This window comes from Hibiscus syriacus, unplaced genomic scaffold (genome assembly GCF_006381635.1).
Source record: "Hibiscus syriacus cultivar Baekdansim isolate YM2019G1 unplaced genomic scaffold, ASM638163v2 tig00110556_pilon, whole genome shotgun sequence".
In the NCBI taxonomy this organism is placed as follows: domain Eukaryota; kingdom Viridiplantae; phylum Streptophyta; class Magnoliopsida; order Malvales; family Malvaceae; genus Hibiscus; species Hibiscus syriacus.
The window spans coordinates 4,386,185-4,404,572 of NW_024062779.1; the positions used below are offsets into that span (position 1 = coordinate 4,386,185).

The 18,388-nt window shown below is 39.5% G+C and overlaps 3 protein-coding genes across 3 annotated transcripts; 1 reads left to right on the forward strand and 2 right to left on the reverse strand.

The window, feature by feature from the left end:
* The first annotated feature begins 373 nt into the window (after positions 1-373).
* Positions 374-6,877, forward strand: LOC120131595 (auxin response factor 6-like). The gene is given in 15 exon segments (XM_039148549.1): positions 374-1,341; positions 1,734-1,846; positions 2,506-2,604; positions 2,687-2,743; positions 2,829-2,984; positions 3,074-3,158; positions 3,404-3,494; positions 3,583-3,710; positions 3,713-3,746; positions 3,835-3,957; positions 4,080-4,155; positions 4,271-4,415; positions 4,630-5,786; positions 5,970-6,160; positions 6,452-6,877. Coding segments are annotated over 15 exon segments (2,697 nt in total). The 5' UTR covers positions 374-1,298; the 3' UTR covers positions 6,651-6,877.
* A 2,493-nt stretch (positions 6,878-9,370) lies between these two features.
* Positions 9,371-11,993, reverse strand: LOC120131684. Its single transcript, XM_039148619.1, has 5 exons — positions 11,836-11,993; positions 11,017-11,688; positions 10,206-10,654; positions 10,048-10,131; positions 9,371-9,685 (listed from the first exon to the last, which is right to left on the reverse strand). Exons 2-5 carry the CDS (start codon positions 11,657-11,659, stop codon positions 9,458-9,460), a joined length of 1,404 nt encoding a protein of 467 aa, XP_039004550.1. The 5' UTR covers positions 11,660-11,688; positions 11,836-11,993; the 3' UTR covers positions 9,371-9,457.
* Positions 11,994-14,753: 2,760 nt separating this feature from the next.
* LOC120131883 lies at positions 14,754-18,216 on the reverse strand. Its single transcript, XM_039148757.1, has 3 exons — positions 18,033-18,216; positions 15,758-17,844; positions 14,754-15,608 (listed from the first exon to the last, which is right to left on the reverse strand). The coding sequence occupies exons 1-3, from the start codon at positions 18,214-18,216 to the stop codon at positions 14,754-14,756; spliced, it is 3,126 nt and encodes a 1,041-aa protein (XP_039004688.1).
* Positions 18,217-18,388: the final 172 nt, after the last annotated feature.

Here is an 18,388-nt window from a genome sequence, read left to right on the forward strand (position 1 = left end):
TTATCCGTGCTTTTCTGGGAAGGTACTAGATTAATAAAATTTTCTAAAATGGTGTATTAGGGTGATTTTTATTTTTGGTAAAAACGCCGATTAAAAATGTAAACTAAAAAAATCTTAATTATAAATATTTCATGTAAAAAAAAAGCAACAGCTCAGAGCATATATTTGTGGGGTCCATCCATTTTTTTATCTATAGATTTGGTCGTCCCCATCTGTTCTCCGTTGATGTGACTCCAATTACCCACCAGCTGCCCCGGCTCAGGCTTCGCTCGGTAGCTTAAAGGCTCGGCGCCAATCATTTTCTACTGGTAATAAGCAGCGGGGAACTGTATCCCTTTCCTTTGCTTACTCCCTATTTGATCACCGCCTGTATTTCCATTGCTAAAAAAACAAAAAAACAAACAGCCTCTTCCTCAAAAACCTGGAAAATCTTCAATATTAATATTCAATACCTCTGCAGGCAATAGTCCTATAAATATTCAATACCTCTTTTGAAACCGTTGGATTCTGCAAAGGGGGGAGAGAGAGAGAGAGCTTTGAGAGAAGAAAACCCAAATGCACGTAGTGATAATTACCCTACTATTTGATTCTTTTAGCTTCTTCCCTTTGCATCGTTTTATCTTTGGTTTGTGAGTCAGAACAAAGATCTGAGCATTTTTCTTTGTAAACTCCCCACCCCCTGTTGGCGAGAGACTGGGAAAAATCGTTATCTTTCTAGTTAAGATCTATTGGGTGCTTTTTGCTTGCTGGTATTACTGGGTACAAGCTTCGGGGACTCGAATAAAATACTGGTGTTTGTTCACACTTTAAGGATCAAAACTTCAAAAGGCTTTGTTTGTTAGAGGTGACGTTTAGGGCTGAAGTGTTGGAACATAAGTAAGAGCAAACTATATGTTTTGGTTCAAAAGAGCAACACTTGGGGTATTTGGGTGGAGAAGAAGATCGATTGGAGGCGGATGAAGCTGAAAGCGGTCATCTTTTGTAGTAAAATCGGGTTCGGTTGAAGAAACAAACAGAATAAGACCTCAAGTCTTGGGGCTTTGTGTTTTTGCTTGTCGTTAAAGTCTTTTTCGATGGGCAAATTGTCAGCTTTTTGATAAACTGATTGTTGTTAGGCGTAGTGTTTTTAATTTGTGGAGACACAGGAGTAATAAAGGTTTTTAAGTGCGCGTGTCCTTGTTTGGAGGGTTTTGCTGCTTAATTGGTGTTGCCAAAAGGAGTAGTTTCGCTGTGGGAATCTTTTTCCTAAGCGTATAAACTTAGGATTTAAAGTTTTCATTGAACTATTTAGAAAAAGAATGAGGCTCTCTTCAGCTGGGTTCAATCCACAACCTCCGGAAGGTATGCTTCTTTAATATTTTTCTCTCTAAGGATTATAGATTATGTAGGAGATGTTATAACATTTCCCCCTTTTACCATCTACCCTCTAAAATTTTTCCGTAAGGATTATAAACTCTGCTTTTATTTTATTAATCGTTTTCGTCATTTGAAGCGGAGATTTAATATGGTTTTTTGTCTTACACGTTTTTTTTTGCTCTGCAGAAGCTTTATTTTACCAATGTTTGTTGGAAGTTTGTCTCTTCTATCTTTTTGACATCCATTGATCCTTTAGATTCCATGTTTAATTTACTCATCCCCCGCCCCGGGGGGGGGGGTTGTAAACAATATTAACTCAGTTTCTTTTTTAATTTTGTTACAAGTATTTTTAAATTAATGCGAAATGGAGTTTGCAGGAGAGAAGAGAGTTCTGAACTCTGAACTTTGGCATGCATGCGCGGGGCCTCTTGTGTCTCTGCCTCCAGTCGGAAGTAGGGTTGTTTACTTCCCGCAGGGTCATAGCGAACAGGTTGGTATACTTAAATCTAGCTTTATCTTGCTATGATCGTTTGATTTTTGAACCAGATTTTGTGTTGCTGCCGGTATGGTATGCACTATGCAAGTATCAACTTGCGTTTGCTTCGTCCAGAGTAAATTATGAATACTGAATGTTTCACTATCATTTTGTTCTCTAGGGAAAAGCGACAGTTATTTTGCAGCATATATCATTATTGTCCTTTTCGTATTAATTGAAAGAATGTAAATAACAAGGGTGATTATTAAATGTCTCTTTGTTATCACTAAATACCTTCTTGCTGTATGGCTCATCTGCCAAGCTACCATAATTGAGTCTCCTGTAGATCAGAGGTGGACTTTGACTCTTCCGGCACAGCTAATCTTTTTTTCCTTTTTTTTCTTTTTAAATAAAATTGAGATAAGTTTTTTTTTAATATAAGAAGGATAGAGGTCTATACGATCTGGACCGTAGTGGACAGGAGTTGAGTGTTGACAGTGGTTTCCCTTTCTCTTTAGTGTGCCTATGTTAGAATCCGTTGACATATCAAATATAATAACTCAAGTTATCAATATGGTTTTCTCCAGATATAGTGGTTCATTATACTTAATTAGTCATCGTATTGCAAACCAACATGTTTTTAAGACATATATTGATGGGTTTTTTTTTTATAGGTAGCTGCGTCAACCAATAAGGAAGTCGATGCCCCCGTACCTAATTACCCAAGCTTACCTCCACAGCTTATATGTCAACTCCATAATGTCACCATGCATGTAAGGCTTGTTTAATTTGATTTTCTGATTATATATGAACATATAGACTTGTCTCTAAAGCCTCAAAGCTTGTCAAGTTCAGGCAGATGTTGAGACAGATGAAGTATATGCTCAAATGACCTTGCAACCACTGAATCCGGTATGTGAATTTTTTATGGGTTCTCATCGTGATGTTGTCAGTCTTATTCATTGCTTAAAAATATTGAAGCTTACCTGTTCTACAGCAAGAACAAAAGGAGGCTTACCTTCCTGCAGAATTGGGCACTCCCAGCAGACAGCCGACAAATTATTTCTGTAAAACATTAACAGCTAGTGATACAAGCACTCATGGAGGATTCTCTGTTCCTCGCCGAGCAGCTGAAAAAGTGTTTCCTCCGCTGGTAAACTGTGCCACCTTGGGCATTGATGTCCTCCTATGCTTTTAATTGAAATGATTTATTTCTAAATTTATGATATTGATTGCCAACAGGACTTCTCCCAGCAGCCTCCTTGCCAAGAGTTGATTGCACGGGACTTGCATGATAATGAATGGAAATTTAGGCATATATTTCGGGGTGAATTTAATACAAGTCCTCTTTTCCCTCTTCAAATATGCAACTTCCTTCTACATGTTCCCTTTTAAAGTTGTAGAGAATGGTTTTTTTTCCCTCTCTAATTCATCATGTGTGCTGAAGTAGTTATAGAAATTGTCACATAGACAGTTAGCATTTCCTTAATTATAACTTTGGCCACTGTATGCCACAGGGTGATTTGATTAGTACAATTTTACTAACAGTTATTGACTACTTCTGCCTTGCAGGTCAGCCCAAAAGGCACCTCTTGACAACAGGATGGAGCGTATTTGTAAGTGCTAAAAGACTAGTTGCTGGTGATTCAGTGCTTTTTATCTGGTAGGTAGCTGGCTTGTATCTCACCTTACTTCTGCTTGCGTCATTGGTATTTTGATGCTCAAACCAACATATTAGGTTATTTTGACAGGAATGAAAAAAATCAATTACTTCTTGGTATCCGACGAGCTAATCGGCCTCAAACTGTAATGCCTTCATCAGTTTTATCAAGTGATAGCATGCACTTAGGGCTTCTTGCTGCTGCTGCTCATGCAGCTGCAACAATAGCCGCTTCACTATATTTTATAACCCAAGGTATGGTGCTATTGCAATGCATCTGACCATTTAAGTATTCTGTCTAGTGATTCCTCTGCCCTTTAAAACGTGTGCCACTTCAATTTAGGGCTAGTCCATCAGAATTTGTCATACCTTTGACAAAGTATATTAAAGCTGTCTATCATACTCGAGTTTCTGTTGGAATGCGCTTTAGAATGCTGTTTGAAACTGAAGAATCAAGTGTTCGTCGGTAAGTTAAACCCTTTTGCTTTTTGACATTTCAATCAAAATGTTTAAAGTAACTTTCCTTTAAAAAGAATCAGATTGTTATATGTTTTTACTTTTGAACATCATGGTCTTTGCATTTACCAGATACATGGGTACAATAACTGGCATAAGTGACTTAGATCCTGTTCGTTGGCCAAACTCACATTGGCGATCAGTCAAGGCATGTTGAGAATGTTTTACCTTTAACTTTTCTCATTGAGAATCTTGCTCATTTCTTGTTTTGGATTTTCTATCTACAATGATGAGATTTTTTGGACTTGAACCTATTCATGCAGGTTGGCTGGGATGAATCAACAGCTGGAGAAAGGCAGCCAAGAGTCTCCTTGTGGGAGATTGAACCGTTGACAACATTCCCTATGTATCCATCTCCATTTCCTTTAAGGCTTAAGCGACCATGGCCTCCAGGATTACCTTCTTATGGTACTCTAGTCTGCTGCTAAATCTATGGCTGTTCAGCTTCAACTACTTGTTTTATTTCTCTTACCCTTACTTTTGTTTAAATTCAACTACTTGTTTTATTTCTTTTACCCTCACTTTTGTTGAATTTGACTTTTAAAAAGCTTTTATCTTTCATTCCTATGTAATACTTTTGACATTTTAAGATTTTTTTAAAATTCGACGCTCTTGTTCTTAGGTTTCAACGATGATAGTTTAGGCATGAATTCTCCACTTATGTGGCTACAAGGAGATGCTGGTCGAGGAATGCAGTCTCTGAACTTTCAGGGGATTGGAGTTACACCATGGATGCAGCCAAGGCTGGATGCTGATTCCATGCTCGGTTTACAGACTGATGTGCACCAAGCTATGGCTGCTTCTTCACTGCAAGACATGAGAGCCGTGGATCCTTCCAAACAAGCAACCACTAACCTTCTGCAGTTCCAGCAACCCCAAAATCTATCCTGCAGGCCTGCTGCTTTAATGCAGCTCCAGATGTTGCAGCAGTCTCAGCCACAGGGCTTTCTTCAGGGTGTTGAAGACAACCAACATCAGTCTCAATCTCAGACCGAGGCTCAAACACAGCCACATCTTGTTCAGCAACAACCGCAGCAGCAGAATTCATTTAATAACCCTCAACACCAACAGCAATCGCAGCGTCCACTGTCGCAGCAGCAACAGCAACTGGTCGAGCAACAGCATATTTCTGGTGCACTGTTTTCCATGTCACAGCATGCTTCGTCCTCTCAGTCCCATACATCACCTTTCCAGGCCATACCTTCACTATGCCATCAACAGAGTTTTTCTGATTCAAATGGGCACACTGTGACCAGCTCTGTTATTTCTCCTTTGAGTTCCTTTCCCCAGGATGAGTCGTCCAATTTGCTCAACTTGCCTAGATCCAACCCTGTAATAATTTCTGCTGCATGGCCGTCTAAGCGGTCTGCTGTTGAAGTACTCTCATCTGGATCTCCACAATATGTTCTGCCTCAGGTGGAACAGTTGGGGCCTATCAAGACCAACATTTCTCATGATCCTATTTCGTTGCCACCCTTTCCTGGCAGGGAGTGCTTGATAGACCAAGGGGGTACTGACCCACAGAGCCATATCTTATTTGGCGTTAATATAGAGTCTTCGTCACTTCTTTTGGAAAATGGGATGTCAAGCCTCAGGGGAGTTGGCAGCGATAGTGACTCGACTACTATTCCCTTCTCTTCTAATTATGTGAGTACTGCAGGCACTGATTTTTCAGTTAATCCAGCAATGACACCTTCCAGTTGCATTAATGAATTGGGATTCTTGCAATCTCCAGAAAATGTGGGCCAAGAGAACCCAGAAAGTAAAACCTTTGTTAAGGTCAGTTGCCTTCTGTTCTAGATTAATTAATTTGGCTGGTGTTATAAGTTCCATTTGGCTTGTGAATTTTGGTTCTTTTACAGTTGCAAGTTTGACCTGTTTGGCAGTTTTATAGCCTTTTTTTTTCATACTAAATTATTTCGATACTTTGCGACTGATGTGAATACTTCTACTGTGGAATAGGTTTATAAATCAGGGTCTTTCGGGAGGTCATTGGATATCTCCAAATTTAGCAGCTACAATGAGCTGCGTAGTGAACTTGCACACATGTTTGGCCTTGAAGGCCAGTTGGAGGACCCTTTGAGATCAGGCTGGCAGCTTGTATTTGTCGATCGGGAGAATGACGTTCTTCTCCTTGGTGATGACCCCTGGCCGTAAGTTTCAATTCTCCTATTGCATGCATATAGTTGTGTATCAAGCTATAGGATGCATGTGAGTTACTTTGTACCATTTGTCCAAGAAATTGTTGCATTAAAATACTTTTAAACATCGATGCACATCCATGGTAGTACATCTGTGAAAACTTGGGGTTAAATTGAAGCCTTTTTTATGAACCCCAAAAAAAATTGGAACCTTTTGGATGCACGCATTTAAATCTATTTTGGGTTCTCCACATGCTATGCTTTTTTCTAATTCCAAACTTACTTCCATTTCCTTTCCTTCAGGGAGTTTGTGAACAGTGTGTGGTGCATCAAGGTACTTTCACCGCAAGAAGTTCAGCAAATGGGCAAGCAAGGGCCAGAGCTTCTAAACTCTGTTCCGGTTCAGAAGCTCATGAATGGCAGTTGTGATGAGTTTGTGAGCCGGCAGGACTCGAGAAATTTGAAATCCGGTATCGCTTCCGTGGGGTCCTTGGACTACTGAATGATTTTACCTGTTAAGGTGCTGTTATTCTCCTGTATTGTTAGTGCCTCTTGCTACCCTTTTATAGGTTAAAAGAGCTGCCTAACACTAGCTTGAACTGTTATATATACGTATAAGCAAATACTGTAACTATAAGAGATCTACGTCGTCTATGTTGTGGAAATATGTAAAATTCATATTTATTAGCACATCATCCTCAATATTAATGAAGCAAGCTTTAGCCTTTTTCCCTTGCAGATTCTTGAACAGTCTAACTTATTATATGAGGTGAAAATTACTGCACAAATTACAAGAAGCTTGAAGCTACCAAATCTTTGAAACTATTTTTATCTGGTATAAAAATGGGTCCCTATAGAAATCAGGTCTCGAAAAATCAACCATTTCTGCGTAGCTTTAGTGTGAACGTGGCCCAATTTTGTTCATTTATTCCAACTTTTGGAAAGTGAACATTAACCCTACTTTCACCATCATCATCGGCTGGCTCATCGACTGGCTCATCGACTTAGTTGAGGGGTTGTCAAAATCCAACCTATTTGATGAAAGCGAGAGACTGGTAGTCTTTCGAACATATCCTGCAAGTTAAAAAGGTCTGTGTCGGGGGCTTAGTTCGAATGGCTAATAAATGATGCCGCTTTGGCTGGGAAAACGTTTGATGATTCCATTGCCTTTCATCTCGACGACACAATGATTATTTCATAACTATCTTTGAAATGGTGCTTTAAACCAGATTGAAAAGATTCTGAAAGCCAACGAGGCAAACAAAAACCATCTCCCCCGGCTTTAAAACATCGTATCTACGACATGTTTTTATGCCCTCATGCACTTGTTAAAAAGGCAGCTGATGAGAACAACAGTGTCTTGTCAAATAGAGACTGAACTCTTACATGTTATAGTGAAACGTTCCGAGTCACTTATTCTTCTCTCTCTCACTTGTGATTTTTGACAAAAATAAAACCACAGTAGGGAATCACATGCATCAGATGAAATGGACGGTTTGCAATAATTCCTCAGCCTAACTGATGTGACAGGGTCTACGTCGGTCGACCTGACATGTGAGCCATGTTTCCTCATTCAATTTTCATGGGAATTTACGCCACATCCTCATTTCCACTCGAGGATAGAGTTGAATAAATTTAAAAGCGAATTTTTAAAGTTCAGCACAATTCCATTATGCAGCCATTTTTAAGGGATTGGTGTTCTACAAACTTAGAGGATCGAATCAAAAGATTGTATACAGTCTCTCTATCCCTAAACTACACTTTGTACTAAAAAGATGGGATAAAATTAAAAAGTTAAGATATTAGTTGAGGCCTCTTTTTCTAAGGGACGTAGGACTGGATGGCCACAATGTAAAGATGGAAATTAAGGGTTAGTTTTGTGCTTTTGTGACTACATGTTGTGGGGGCATAGCATTTCACAATAGATAGATAGATAGCACTCAAGTGCTTGGGGGGTGGAAATGGTGACAAAAAGGGTAGGGCACCCCTTCAACAATAATAGTCCCATTTCAAAATTAAAGGAGGTTTCCATCGACATCCTCTCGTAGCCCTTTATGTTTATAAGTGGGGGATGACTGAAAAAGGATGTACCTTTTGCCTTTTAACTTGCACCGCATCGATGGTTTTTGCTCGAGAGAACCCATGTTCTCTGAAAAAAAAAGTAATAATATGGGCAAAAAAGGCACGATCAAACTCGTTTTAGTACGCGTGAAAATGTGTCGTTGGAAGCTTGGTGTGTTCACATCTTGTTGTTGCCAAAGTACCGGAAGATTTCATTTAGGTGTGAGAGATTTGGCAATGGAGGAGAGTGATTTTGTCAATGTTTTGGACAGTTAATCGATCCTTCATTACATCTTCATGAATATGGGGAAGATTGAAGATATTGTTTTGACAAACAGAAATCTTGTGTATTAGATCTTTGTATGTACACAGTCCGTTTGATTCTTTCAGCAACATTCATGAAAAGAAAGAAATACATGGAACAAATACAAAAACCAAAACCAAAAGTCATCCAACTTGAAGTGCAAAGCCACTGATCCTAAAAGCTTATGCTTGGTCCGAACCAAGGCCATGGATCAGAAAAATGCTTGGCAATTGTTCTGGTCCCGGTTTCTAATGGCGTGAAACAGAAAACAATTGCAGTGTTTGGGTAGGACTAGTTGGACACAGAAACTTGAAACCCTCAAAACAAAAGACTACTGGAAATAGTATAGAAAACCAACAAGATCAGAAAGCAGATATTGATGTATGGATTTAACCCTTTACATGTGGCCCGAAAGTGGGAAAAGAGACTTGAACAAGCTCAATATGTTCACCGAAGCCGAAGCCGAAGCCGAACGAGACAATTACTGATGTTCATGCATTACTATGGACCATAGGCCTATCCTTCACCAAGGAAATTTTCAAGCCGTATGGATTCGTCCAGGAGTCCAAATTATTCTACACCCCTACCAGTGGTCTATTTGAACAAGTCTTCAAGGATACATGTCGATCCCAACTTTGGATGTAATAAGTTAGAGATATGCATAATTTTTTCCCCTTCAAATTCAAATTTTAGTTTTTGAAATGTTGTTACAAATTGGAATCAATAGGATGTTAGATTTATTATTTTAAATTGTTTTTTGAAATTGTGTTGGAATTAACATTAATTTCACCAATTGCGCTATTCATTTCATCTTCCCAATTAAACAACACAAAAACATTCAGGCCATTCTTTAAATGCAACACCCCTTCCCCATCACCAATACTGCTCAAAACAAGGTTACAAGATGTTACTTGGCTCAACAAGTGTATGAGCAAGCTTTGCTTTTATTGATTGTCTACTCTATTATTATGACAACCAACCACAACACATGTAAGGAGACAATGGCATTCTTCCGGTTTTTCAAATGTATTCTGCTTGAGAAGCTGTTCTTTCTGCATCTCTATTCTTTCTAGCTTCAGCTGCTGCTCGGATTTCTTCTGATCTTGTGTAGCCATAGCAATCTTCTTCACCATCTTTGCTTGAGCTTGGATTCTCATTGGATCTACTTTTTCCTGAAAAGTAGAAGACATGTATAGTTATTATCAATACTTGTTGCTCCGCATATGGCCACATAAATGATCCTCTGTCATGATTGCAGTCTTTCCCGACTCAAATATTTTTCATTAATTTGTAATGACAATGAACTCAACTGCAAGATCTTAACCTAAAAACATCCATGTTTCAAGGTTCGATTCGGTTTCATCATGTCAGAAGATATGAGATTAAGATGAACACAACTGTCTTTCATATTAATTTCAGGTCCGGGTATACTCTTTAATACTATCAATTTACATAAAAAAAAGATCAGTCATCTTTAAATGGTTACAATTAGAACTAATTTTGAGTACGTGATGAAATAAAGGATTTCAGATACCTTTATTCTCCGCATTTCTGCTTCTAGTTTTGCTCTCTGCCGACTCTCCCATGCTTGAATTTTGATCTCTTCACGCTTATACCTGAGAAATTGAGACACGCATTCAGACAAATAAATCGATGGGAAATTGTTTAACAAGCATTAGAGCTGCATAAATTTGCAAAGTATTGGTTGGACTTTTCAGCTTCCTCCCATGCTGCTGCTCGTTTTTCATATTCGATCCGCTCAAGCTCCTCCATACTAGTGGTATCACCTGAAGATGTAATGTCTTCCTTCTCGTCTTTGCTTTCCCAAGAAGCAATATTCATCTTGCCAAGTTGGACACCAAGGGCTACAATCTGTCTTCTTGTCTTGAGGTTGGTTTCTTTCTCAGATAATGCTTTCCTGCCATTTTCAGGGCAATGCTGTGACTCGTCATCTATATTGCGGTTCAAAGACGTCGATGTCGGTGCCCCTCTACGAGGAGTAGATGGAATTGAATATGTTGGGCTTCGGAGCGGGGTTGTTTCCCCTACAGGTGTAGCAGTCCTAGAAGGCTCTTGACTTGCAACAGGGGTCATTTCTGTTCCCATGTCTCTCATACAAACCGATCTCTTTGCAGGAATAGCTGCAAGGCCAAATCGTATGGTATGGGATAAAGAATAGATATAAAAAAACAAAAATATGATCAATGTATCCACTATCCACACAGCAGAATGGGAAAACGATCCGAATACGGACTAGACCCCTTATTTATACTCCCCACATGATGGTTTCAAGACTCATATAAGAATTCAGCATATTCATTTGTAACTATAATGGCCTAACCCTCATTTCAATGCTTTTAACCACATTATAATGCAAGTGCTTATTTTGGTGATAACATGATAATCAACCTGGATGCACAGTTCATCGCGTACATGAGCAGTCTACAAATTTCTATATAATTTCATACAGAAACTATTAAAAAAGCTCTATATGAAAATGTACCGGTTGTATCTTCTTCAGAACTTTTTGTACAAGATAACTGAGCCACTTCCTTCAAATCCTTGCTCTGAGAAAACTGATCACATAGTAGGTTTCCTCCACATGATTGTGCTGAAACAGGATGCGCTCCAGAAGGAATAAAAGAGAACTTGCCAAATGGTATCTGCACAGCTTGCTGATAGAAATCTACTCTCTTAGTGTCGGCTAGACCATTAGCAGCCAGCCTGTGATCGTAGTTCGCCATCTCTGGAGCAACTCTCACTATATGCATAAAAGGATATTGATTAACTTGGTTGTGAAATGCACTCTTCTTGGCACAGTCTTGCTTCTTCATTATCCATTTCTCTGCATCGTTCCACTTCGATGACATAGGTCTCGAGTATGACCTAGTCAGGCAATTGTGTGCTGCTGCTCTCTCCCCTTTATGGAACTCAAAGCTTGATGAACTAGCATTACTATCATAATCAAGGTTTTCATCTTCAAGCGTCCTCTTTGGATGAATGGCACTGGAATTACCATTATCATTCTTTGAGCATTGCTGCAATTTAGCACAGCCCGATTCCACGTTCCCCTGTGTCAGGGACTCCTTTGCTTCGTTAGAAATTTGATCATTTAGGCTGGAATCCAACACTATCTCATAGGACATTTTAACTGGTGCAACATCTAAGCTGGGAACTGTATATCAATCAAATAAGTTCTAAATCAGCATGCAAATTTTATAAAACACTTGGCTATATTCATCAGTCCTATGCCAAGCAACAAGCAGATAAGTCCTTCCTCGTCGTCATAAAAATGAGAAAAAAGGGAGAGAAAGAAACAAACCTTCCTCATCGAAATCTTCATTCTTTGAGGCGAATAGACTGTTGACAAACTCGGCATCATTTATCCTAGAAGGAGATGCTCATGAAGAATTGTTGTTTGATCCATTATTCTTTCGATGGTGATGAGGCCCATCAGCTTCATCCTTAATTTACTCGGTGAGATGCCACTCTGAAGTATGAAAATATGAGTAAAAACTTTAAATCTTACAACTTTGTTTAAAACCCAGATGAGATGAAGGGGAAAACATATTCACCACCTAAAAGCCATTATTAACATAAAAAAGCTTAAAGGAAGAAGGCTTACATGAGGTCTCTCCCTCCCTCCCTCCCACTCCCTCCCCCTCTCCCTCTCTCTCCCTCTCCCTCTCCCTCCCTCCCACCCTCCCTCTCTCTCTCCCTCTCCCTCTCCCTCCCTCCCTCCCTCTCTCTCTCCCTCTCTCTCCCTCCATTTCCCTCCCTCCCTCCCACCCCCCCTCTCTCTCCCCCCTCCCCCTCTCCAACTTTGTTTAAAACCCAGATGAGATAAAGGGGGAAAACATATTCACCACCTAAAAGCCATTATTAACATAAAAAAGCTTAAAGGAAGAAGGCTTACATGAAGTATCTCCCTCCTCCCTCCTCCCCCTCCCCCTCCCTCTCCTTCCCTCCCTCTCCTTCCCTCCCTCCCCCCCTCTCTCTCTCTCCCCCTCTCCCTCTCCCTCTCTGAACACCAAGGATTTAAATAGCGTTCGTGGTCACGTTTTCGGTCGCGTCGCGTTTATCGCGGTTGCGGACATAACAGATGCAATCGCGATCATTTCGTCACAATCGTGATTTTTTTTTTAAATTCGCACAATTTATCCTAAAATATAATAATTATACTTGATGACCCATTTTTCCATCATACTGTTATGAACTGAGGAGAATAGAGAAGGAAAAATCGAATAGATGGAGATTTTAGAAGAAGAAAAGCAGAGAGATTTCAGAAATCAGAAATTCATTCATTCCTCGGGTCCCTTTCTCATTCCTTAGTACATAGTATTTATTTGATTACAATGTACTATAGCAAATAAAAAGAGGACAGCTGTATAACTGATTTTCTAACAGACTCCTTGCAGCTGGATATTTTCCTCCTTTGGGCTGTTGACTGGATCCACGTCTGAGCCCATCTCTTCTGCCCAACTCTTCCTCTGCTGCAACTCCAGGTAAATCCCCTCAGCCTTCTCATTAGTGATTGAAATCCCTAATTCCTTTCTCTCTTTTCTCTCAATCCCTAATTCCTCATCCATTTCCCCCAATTCCCTCGCTTCAATTCTAATCTCCTCGTCCTGGTCTTCTCTTGCAACCGTGACAATACCCCCTCCATCAGCAGATCCTTGTCCCCAAGGATCGAATTCAGGAAACTGGGCACGCAAGACTGTATAATCTTCCCAGGTATCGTTTTCAGCACTCAAATTTGTCCATCGAACCAGTAATCGAGTAACAGCACGGTTATCTCGTTTTACAATTCGTTTGCTTAAAATCTTCTCAGGAAATACTTTCAATCGTCCATCATCTATTACCTGAGGAGGTTCGGATGAAGCCACTGTCTTCTCTCCCAATTTCCTCTTCAAAAGGCTGACATGGAAAACAGGGTGTATTTGAGCAGTGTCTGGTAAGTTCAACTTATAAGCAACCTCACCAATCTTTTCTAGAATTTTGTAAGGACCATAAAAACGAGCTGCTAACTTCAAGTTTTTTCTGATTGCCAGGGAAGTCTACCTATATGGTTGTAGTTTCAGGTACACCTCCTCACCCACATCAAATTTTCTTTCACTGCGTTTTTTATCAGCTTGTTGTTTCATACGATTCTGGGCTTGCTGTAACTGATCTCTCACAATCTGTCTGATCTGCTCTCTGTCTTGTAATAATGTCTGAACACTGTTGACATTAGATTCAGAACACCATAACATTGTAGGAGGTTTATATCCATAGAGTGCCTCAAAAGGGGTAATTTTAAGTGCTGTATGATAGTTTGTATTGTACCGCCACTCAGCATGAGGTAACCATCTTGCCCATTGAGTAGGTTTTAGGAAACATAAACCCCTTAAGTACTGTTCAAGACACTGATTCACTCTCTCAGTTTGACCATCCGTCTCAGGATGGTAAGCTGTGCTAAAGAGTGTGCTGGTTCCCAACTGCTTCATTAGTTCTTTCCAAAAAAGACTAGTGAAAGTCTTGTCACGATCTGAAATGGCCATCTTAGGTTGACCATGAAGCTTATAAACCTGATCTAAATATAATTTAGCTACTTCTATCACAGTGTAGGGATGAGAAAGTGCTAAAAAAATGAGCATATTTAGTCAGTTTATCTACCACCACCAAAATGCAATTCTTATGCAAAGAATTAGGTAAACCTCCAATAAAATCCATAGTTATCACCTCCCATGCTTGTTGAGGAATTGGAATAGGTTGTAGCAGCCCAGGTTTAGCCACATGCTCCACCTTAATGCGTTGGCAGACTTCACACTATTGTACATAAGTAGAGACCATGCTTTTAAGTTTAGGCCAATAAAAATAAGCTTTCACCCGCTGGTATGTAGCTTGAATACCCGAATGCCCTCCATGAGGAGAATCATGTAAAATCTGCAATATCTTTAATCGTAAAGCACCAGATTGTCCCACATAAACTCTATTTTTGTAACGCAACACTCCCCTTGAATACTTCCAATTTGGAACACTAGCAGTGTTAATAGTTACTGCTCGAATGTACTCTTTAGCATCATCATCATTTTCATAGCTTTGTTCAATATCCGTCCCCCAAGTTGGAATTATAATCATGGCCCCCATCTGTTGACACTCACCCACCTGCATAAATTGTCTTGACAAAGCATCAGCCACAACATTCGTACGCCCTTTTCTATATTGAATTGTGTAGTCCAAACCCAAAAATTTAGTCAATCATTTCTTCTGAATTGTTGTTGTGAGTTTCTGCTCTAATAGATACTTCAAGGGCTCGTGGTCTGTTTTAATGACAAACGAACCACATTCAAGATAATGTCGCCATTTCGAGACTGCCAAAAGAATAGCCAAATATTCCTTCTCATAGATAGAAAGGTCCATGTTTTTAGTGCTTAAAGCTTTGCTAAGGTAGGCCAAAGGACGACCTCCTTGGGATAAAACAACCCCTATACCTTCTGAGCTCGCATCAGTTTCTAAGCAAAATTCTTTAGTGAAATCCGGAAGAGCCAAAACTGGAGCTTGACACATTATTTCCTTCAACTGATTAAAGGCTGTCACTGCTGTAGGATTCCATGTAAAACCATCCTTTTTTAACATCATTGTAAATGGCCGACTAATAGCACCATAGCCTTTGATGAACCTTCTATAATAGCCTGTTAGCCCCAAAAATCCTCGAAGAGATTTTAAGTTTTGAGGAAATGACCAATTTTTTATAGCAGCAATTTTTGATGGATCAGTGGAAACCCCTTGAGCAGTAATAATATGGCCTAAATATTCCACTTGTTTTTGGCCAAAGTAACATTTACTCCTCTTAGCATATAACTGATGTTGTGTCAAAATTTCCAAAACTTTTCTCAAGTGTAGTGCATGAGCAGTCAATGTAGTGCTGTACACTAATATATCATCAAAAAATACCAAAACAAACTTTCTCAAATAGGAAGTGAACAGATCATTCATAAGAGATTGAAATGTAGCAGGTGCATTAGTGAGACCGAAGGGCATTACCTTGAATTCAAAATGTCCATGATGAGTGCGAAAGGCAGTTTTGTAGATGTCTGTAGGCTGAATTCGAATCTGACAGTAGCCAGACCTTAAGTCTAACTTAGAAAAATAGGCCGCTCCATGTAATTCATCGAATAAGTCCTCCACCACTGGTATTGGAAATTTATTTTTTACTGTTTGAGAGTTTAGTTATCGATAATCGACGCAAAATCTCCAAGAACCATCTTTTTTTTTTTCACAAGTAAGCAAGGTGAGGCAAAAGGACTCTTGCTTGCTTGAATAACAGATGCTACTAGCATCTCAGAAATTTGTCTTTCCACCTCTGTTTTTTGATGATGTGGAAATCTGTAGGGCCGCAAATTGACTGGGGCTGCACCCGGTTTAAGTGTAATTGCATGGTCATGTACTCGTGCAGGAGGTAATCCTTTAGGTTCCTCAAAAACTCCTGCAAACTCGGCTAATAATGGTTGTAGCTCATAAGGTACCTGCTGCTCATCAGTATCCATAGTTAGGAAATAGAATTCTCCCAATAAAACTGGATCCTTGGCAGTAATCTTGTGCATTTTGTCATTTGAAACTGTTTTCATAAGGAATGGTGCTTGATGTCCTTGAATAGATAATTGTTGTCCCTCCTTCTCAAAAGTAATAGTCATGGCATTAAAATCCATCAGGATCGGACTATACTTGCGCATCCAATCAACCCCAAGAACCATATCGCTGCCGCCTAGATTAAGTACCCGAAAATCATGAAAAAACTGATGGTCTTGCATGATCCAACATAATTGATTACTCTTAGCTGAACTGAATAATTTCTCACCATTAGCAACTGTAATGGCTAGTGGTTGAGTTGAAACTAACTCAGTACCAGCTTTAACCCACTTAGGAGTGATGAAGCTGTGTGTGCTACCACTGTCAATAAGAATATTGAGAGGTTTGCCCTTGATCAAGCCTTGAATTCTAATTGTAGTATACCCAATGCTTCCTGTGAGAGCATTGACTGAAATTTCCAGATTCTCTTCTTTATCACTTGACTCTCCCAAAACTTCTTCTGTTATGACTGCTTCTTCCTGGTTATCCAATTCCTCCATAGCATTCAACTGTCGTAACTTGCATTGGTGGCCTGGTTGAAATCGTTCACCACATTTGTAACACAAATTATTCAATCTGCGATACTCCAGCAAATTGTTCTTGTTAGAAGGATTTGGTAGAACCTTCTGTGTTGTTGGACTAGCAGCAGGTTTGTTAAAAGTTGTTTGGGTGGGATAGGGTGGGAATCTTGCATTCTGTTTCTGTCTTTTACTTTCAAACTCTATTGAAATCTCATATAACTTCGCCTGCCTACAAGCTTCAGTTACCTCTTTAGGGTTGAGAGCTTTGACCCTATGTTTCAACTCCTCTTTCAGTCCACTTATGAAAATGGACACAAAAAATTCCTCCCCCAAGGTTGGATTCTGCATTAAAATGAAAGGTTTAAGCTCTTCAAACCTCACTTGGTATTCTTCCACTGTTCCTTTCTGAATTAGCTTACTAAATTCTTCTATGACATCTGTATACTGCATATCACTAAATCGATGACATAAGTCTGCTTCAAACTCATGCCAATGTACTCGATTTTTTTGCATGATATAACCATCGAACCAGGATTCAACTTTTCCCTCTAAATACATTGCAGCTAACTCAACTCTTTGCTCTTCAGGAATTCCAAAGAGATGAAAGAACTTATGACATTTTTGCACCCAACCTCTTGGATTAGTTCCATCAAAATTTTTTAGCTCTACTTTAGGCCTAGGAAGTATAAATCCAGTGTTTCCTACTGCCCCTCCCTGAACCATTTTTGCCTCATTACTATCCTTTGTTTGATTTTCCATTTGCAACTCATAGGGTTTAGATTTGAGGATACCTGGTTCATCCATATTGTACGAGAATCTGGACTTATCATTAATCACTGTCACCATCACCGATTTCTTTCCCTCAATCTTAGTTGGAGTAGGCGTAACAGTCTGCTCCTTTTCTGAGCTTGCCATGTCCTGGTCATCGTTCCTCCCCGTTAATATTCGTAGGACTTGTTCTATATAGGCTTGATTGGTGTTCATCTTCGATTCCAGATTGTTTAGACGGTTGTTTTGCTCCTCCCACCATTTTGGAGGTTTCGTTTCATCACTGACTTGTTCTACTCTTTTTGATAAATTTTCAATATGCTGCTGAATGGCAGTAAGTTCAGTCGACTCTGCCATAACTTGATTCTTTTTCTGTTTTCCCAGTTTGCTAATGCCAGGAAAACTGGCTCTGAATACCAATTTGTTATGAACTGAGGAGAATAGAGAAGGAAAAATCGAATAGATGGAGATTTTAGAAGAAGAAAAGCAGAGAGATTTCAGAAATCAGAAATTCATTCATTCCTCGGGTCCCTTTCTCATTCCTTAGTACATAGTATTTATTTGATTACAATGTACTATAGCAAATAAAAGAGGACAGCTGTATAACTGATTTTCTAACAGACTCCTTGCAGCTGGATATTTTCCTCCTTTGGGCTGTTGACTGGATCCACGTCTGAGCCCATCTCTTCTGCCCAACTCTTCCTCTGCTGCAACTCCAGGTAAATCCCCTCAGCCTTCTCATTAGAGATTGAAATCCCTAATTCCTTTCTCTCTTTTCTCTCAATCCCTAATTTCTCGTCCATTTCCCCAAATTCCCTCGCTTCAATTCTAATCTCCTCGTCCTGGTCTTCTCTTGCAACCGTGACACATACATTTTAAGGTAACAACATATGCTTCTAACTTATAAACGGTAACAAGTTTACCATATTTTTTATTGGATTCTTAATCTAATTTAAAATCCATGATCCATACACC

Excerpts from the sequence above, each read along its gene's own strand:
- LOC120131684 (XM_039148619.1), bottom strand. The coding sequence starts at position 11,659 with ATGTCCTATGAGATAGTGTTGGATTCCAGCCTAAATGATCAAATTTCT. Across the intron at positions 10,655-11,016 it reads TTCTGAAGAAGATACAACCG|CTATTCCTGCAAAGAGATCG; the intron begins GTACATTTTCAT and ends TTGGCCTTGCAG. Across the intron at positions 9,686-10,047 it reads CAGAAATGCGGAGAATAAAG|GAAAAAGTAGATCCAATGAG; the intron begins GTATCTGAAATC and ends TCTACTTTTCAG.
- LOC120131883 (XM_039148757.1), bottom strand. The coding sequence starts at position 18,216 with ATGGACGAGAAATTAGGGATTGAGAGAAAAGAGAGAAAGGAATTAGGG. Across the intron at positions 17,845-18,032 it reads TATCCAGCTGCAAGGAGTCT|TTCATAACAAATTGGTATTC; the intron begins GTTAGAAAATCA and ends TATTCTCCTCAG. Across the intron at positions 15,609-15,757 it reads TTGTGAAAAAAAAAAAGATG|ATTCGAATTCAGCCTACAGA; the intron begins GTTCTTGGAGAT and ends GGCTACTGTCAG.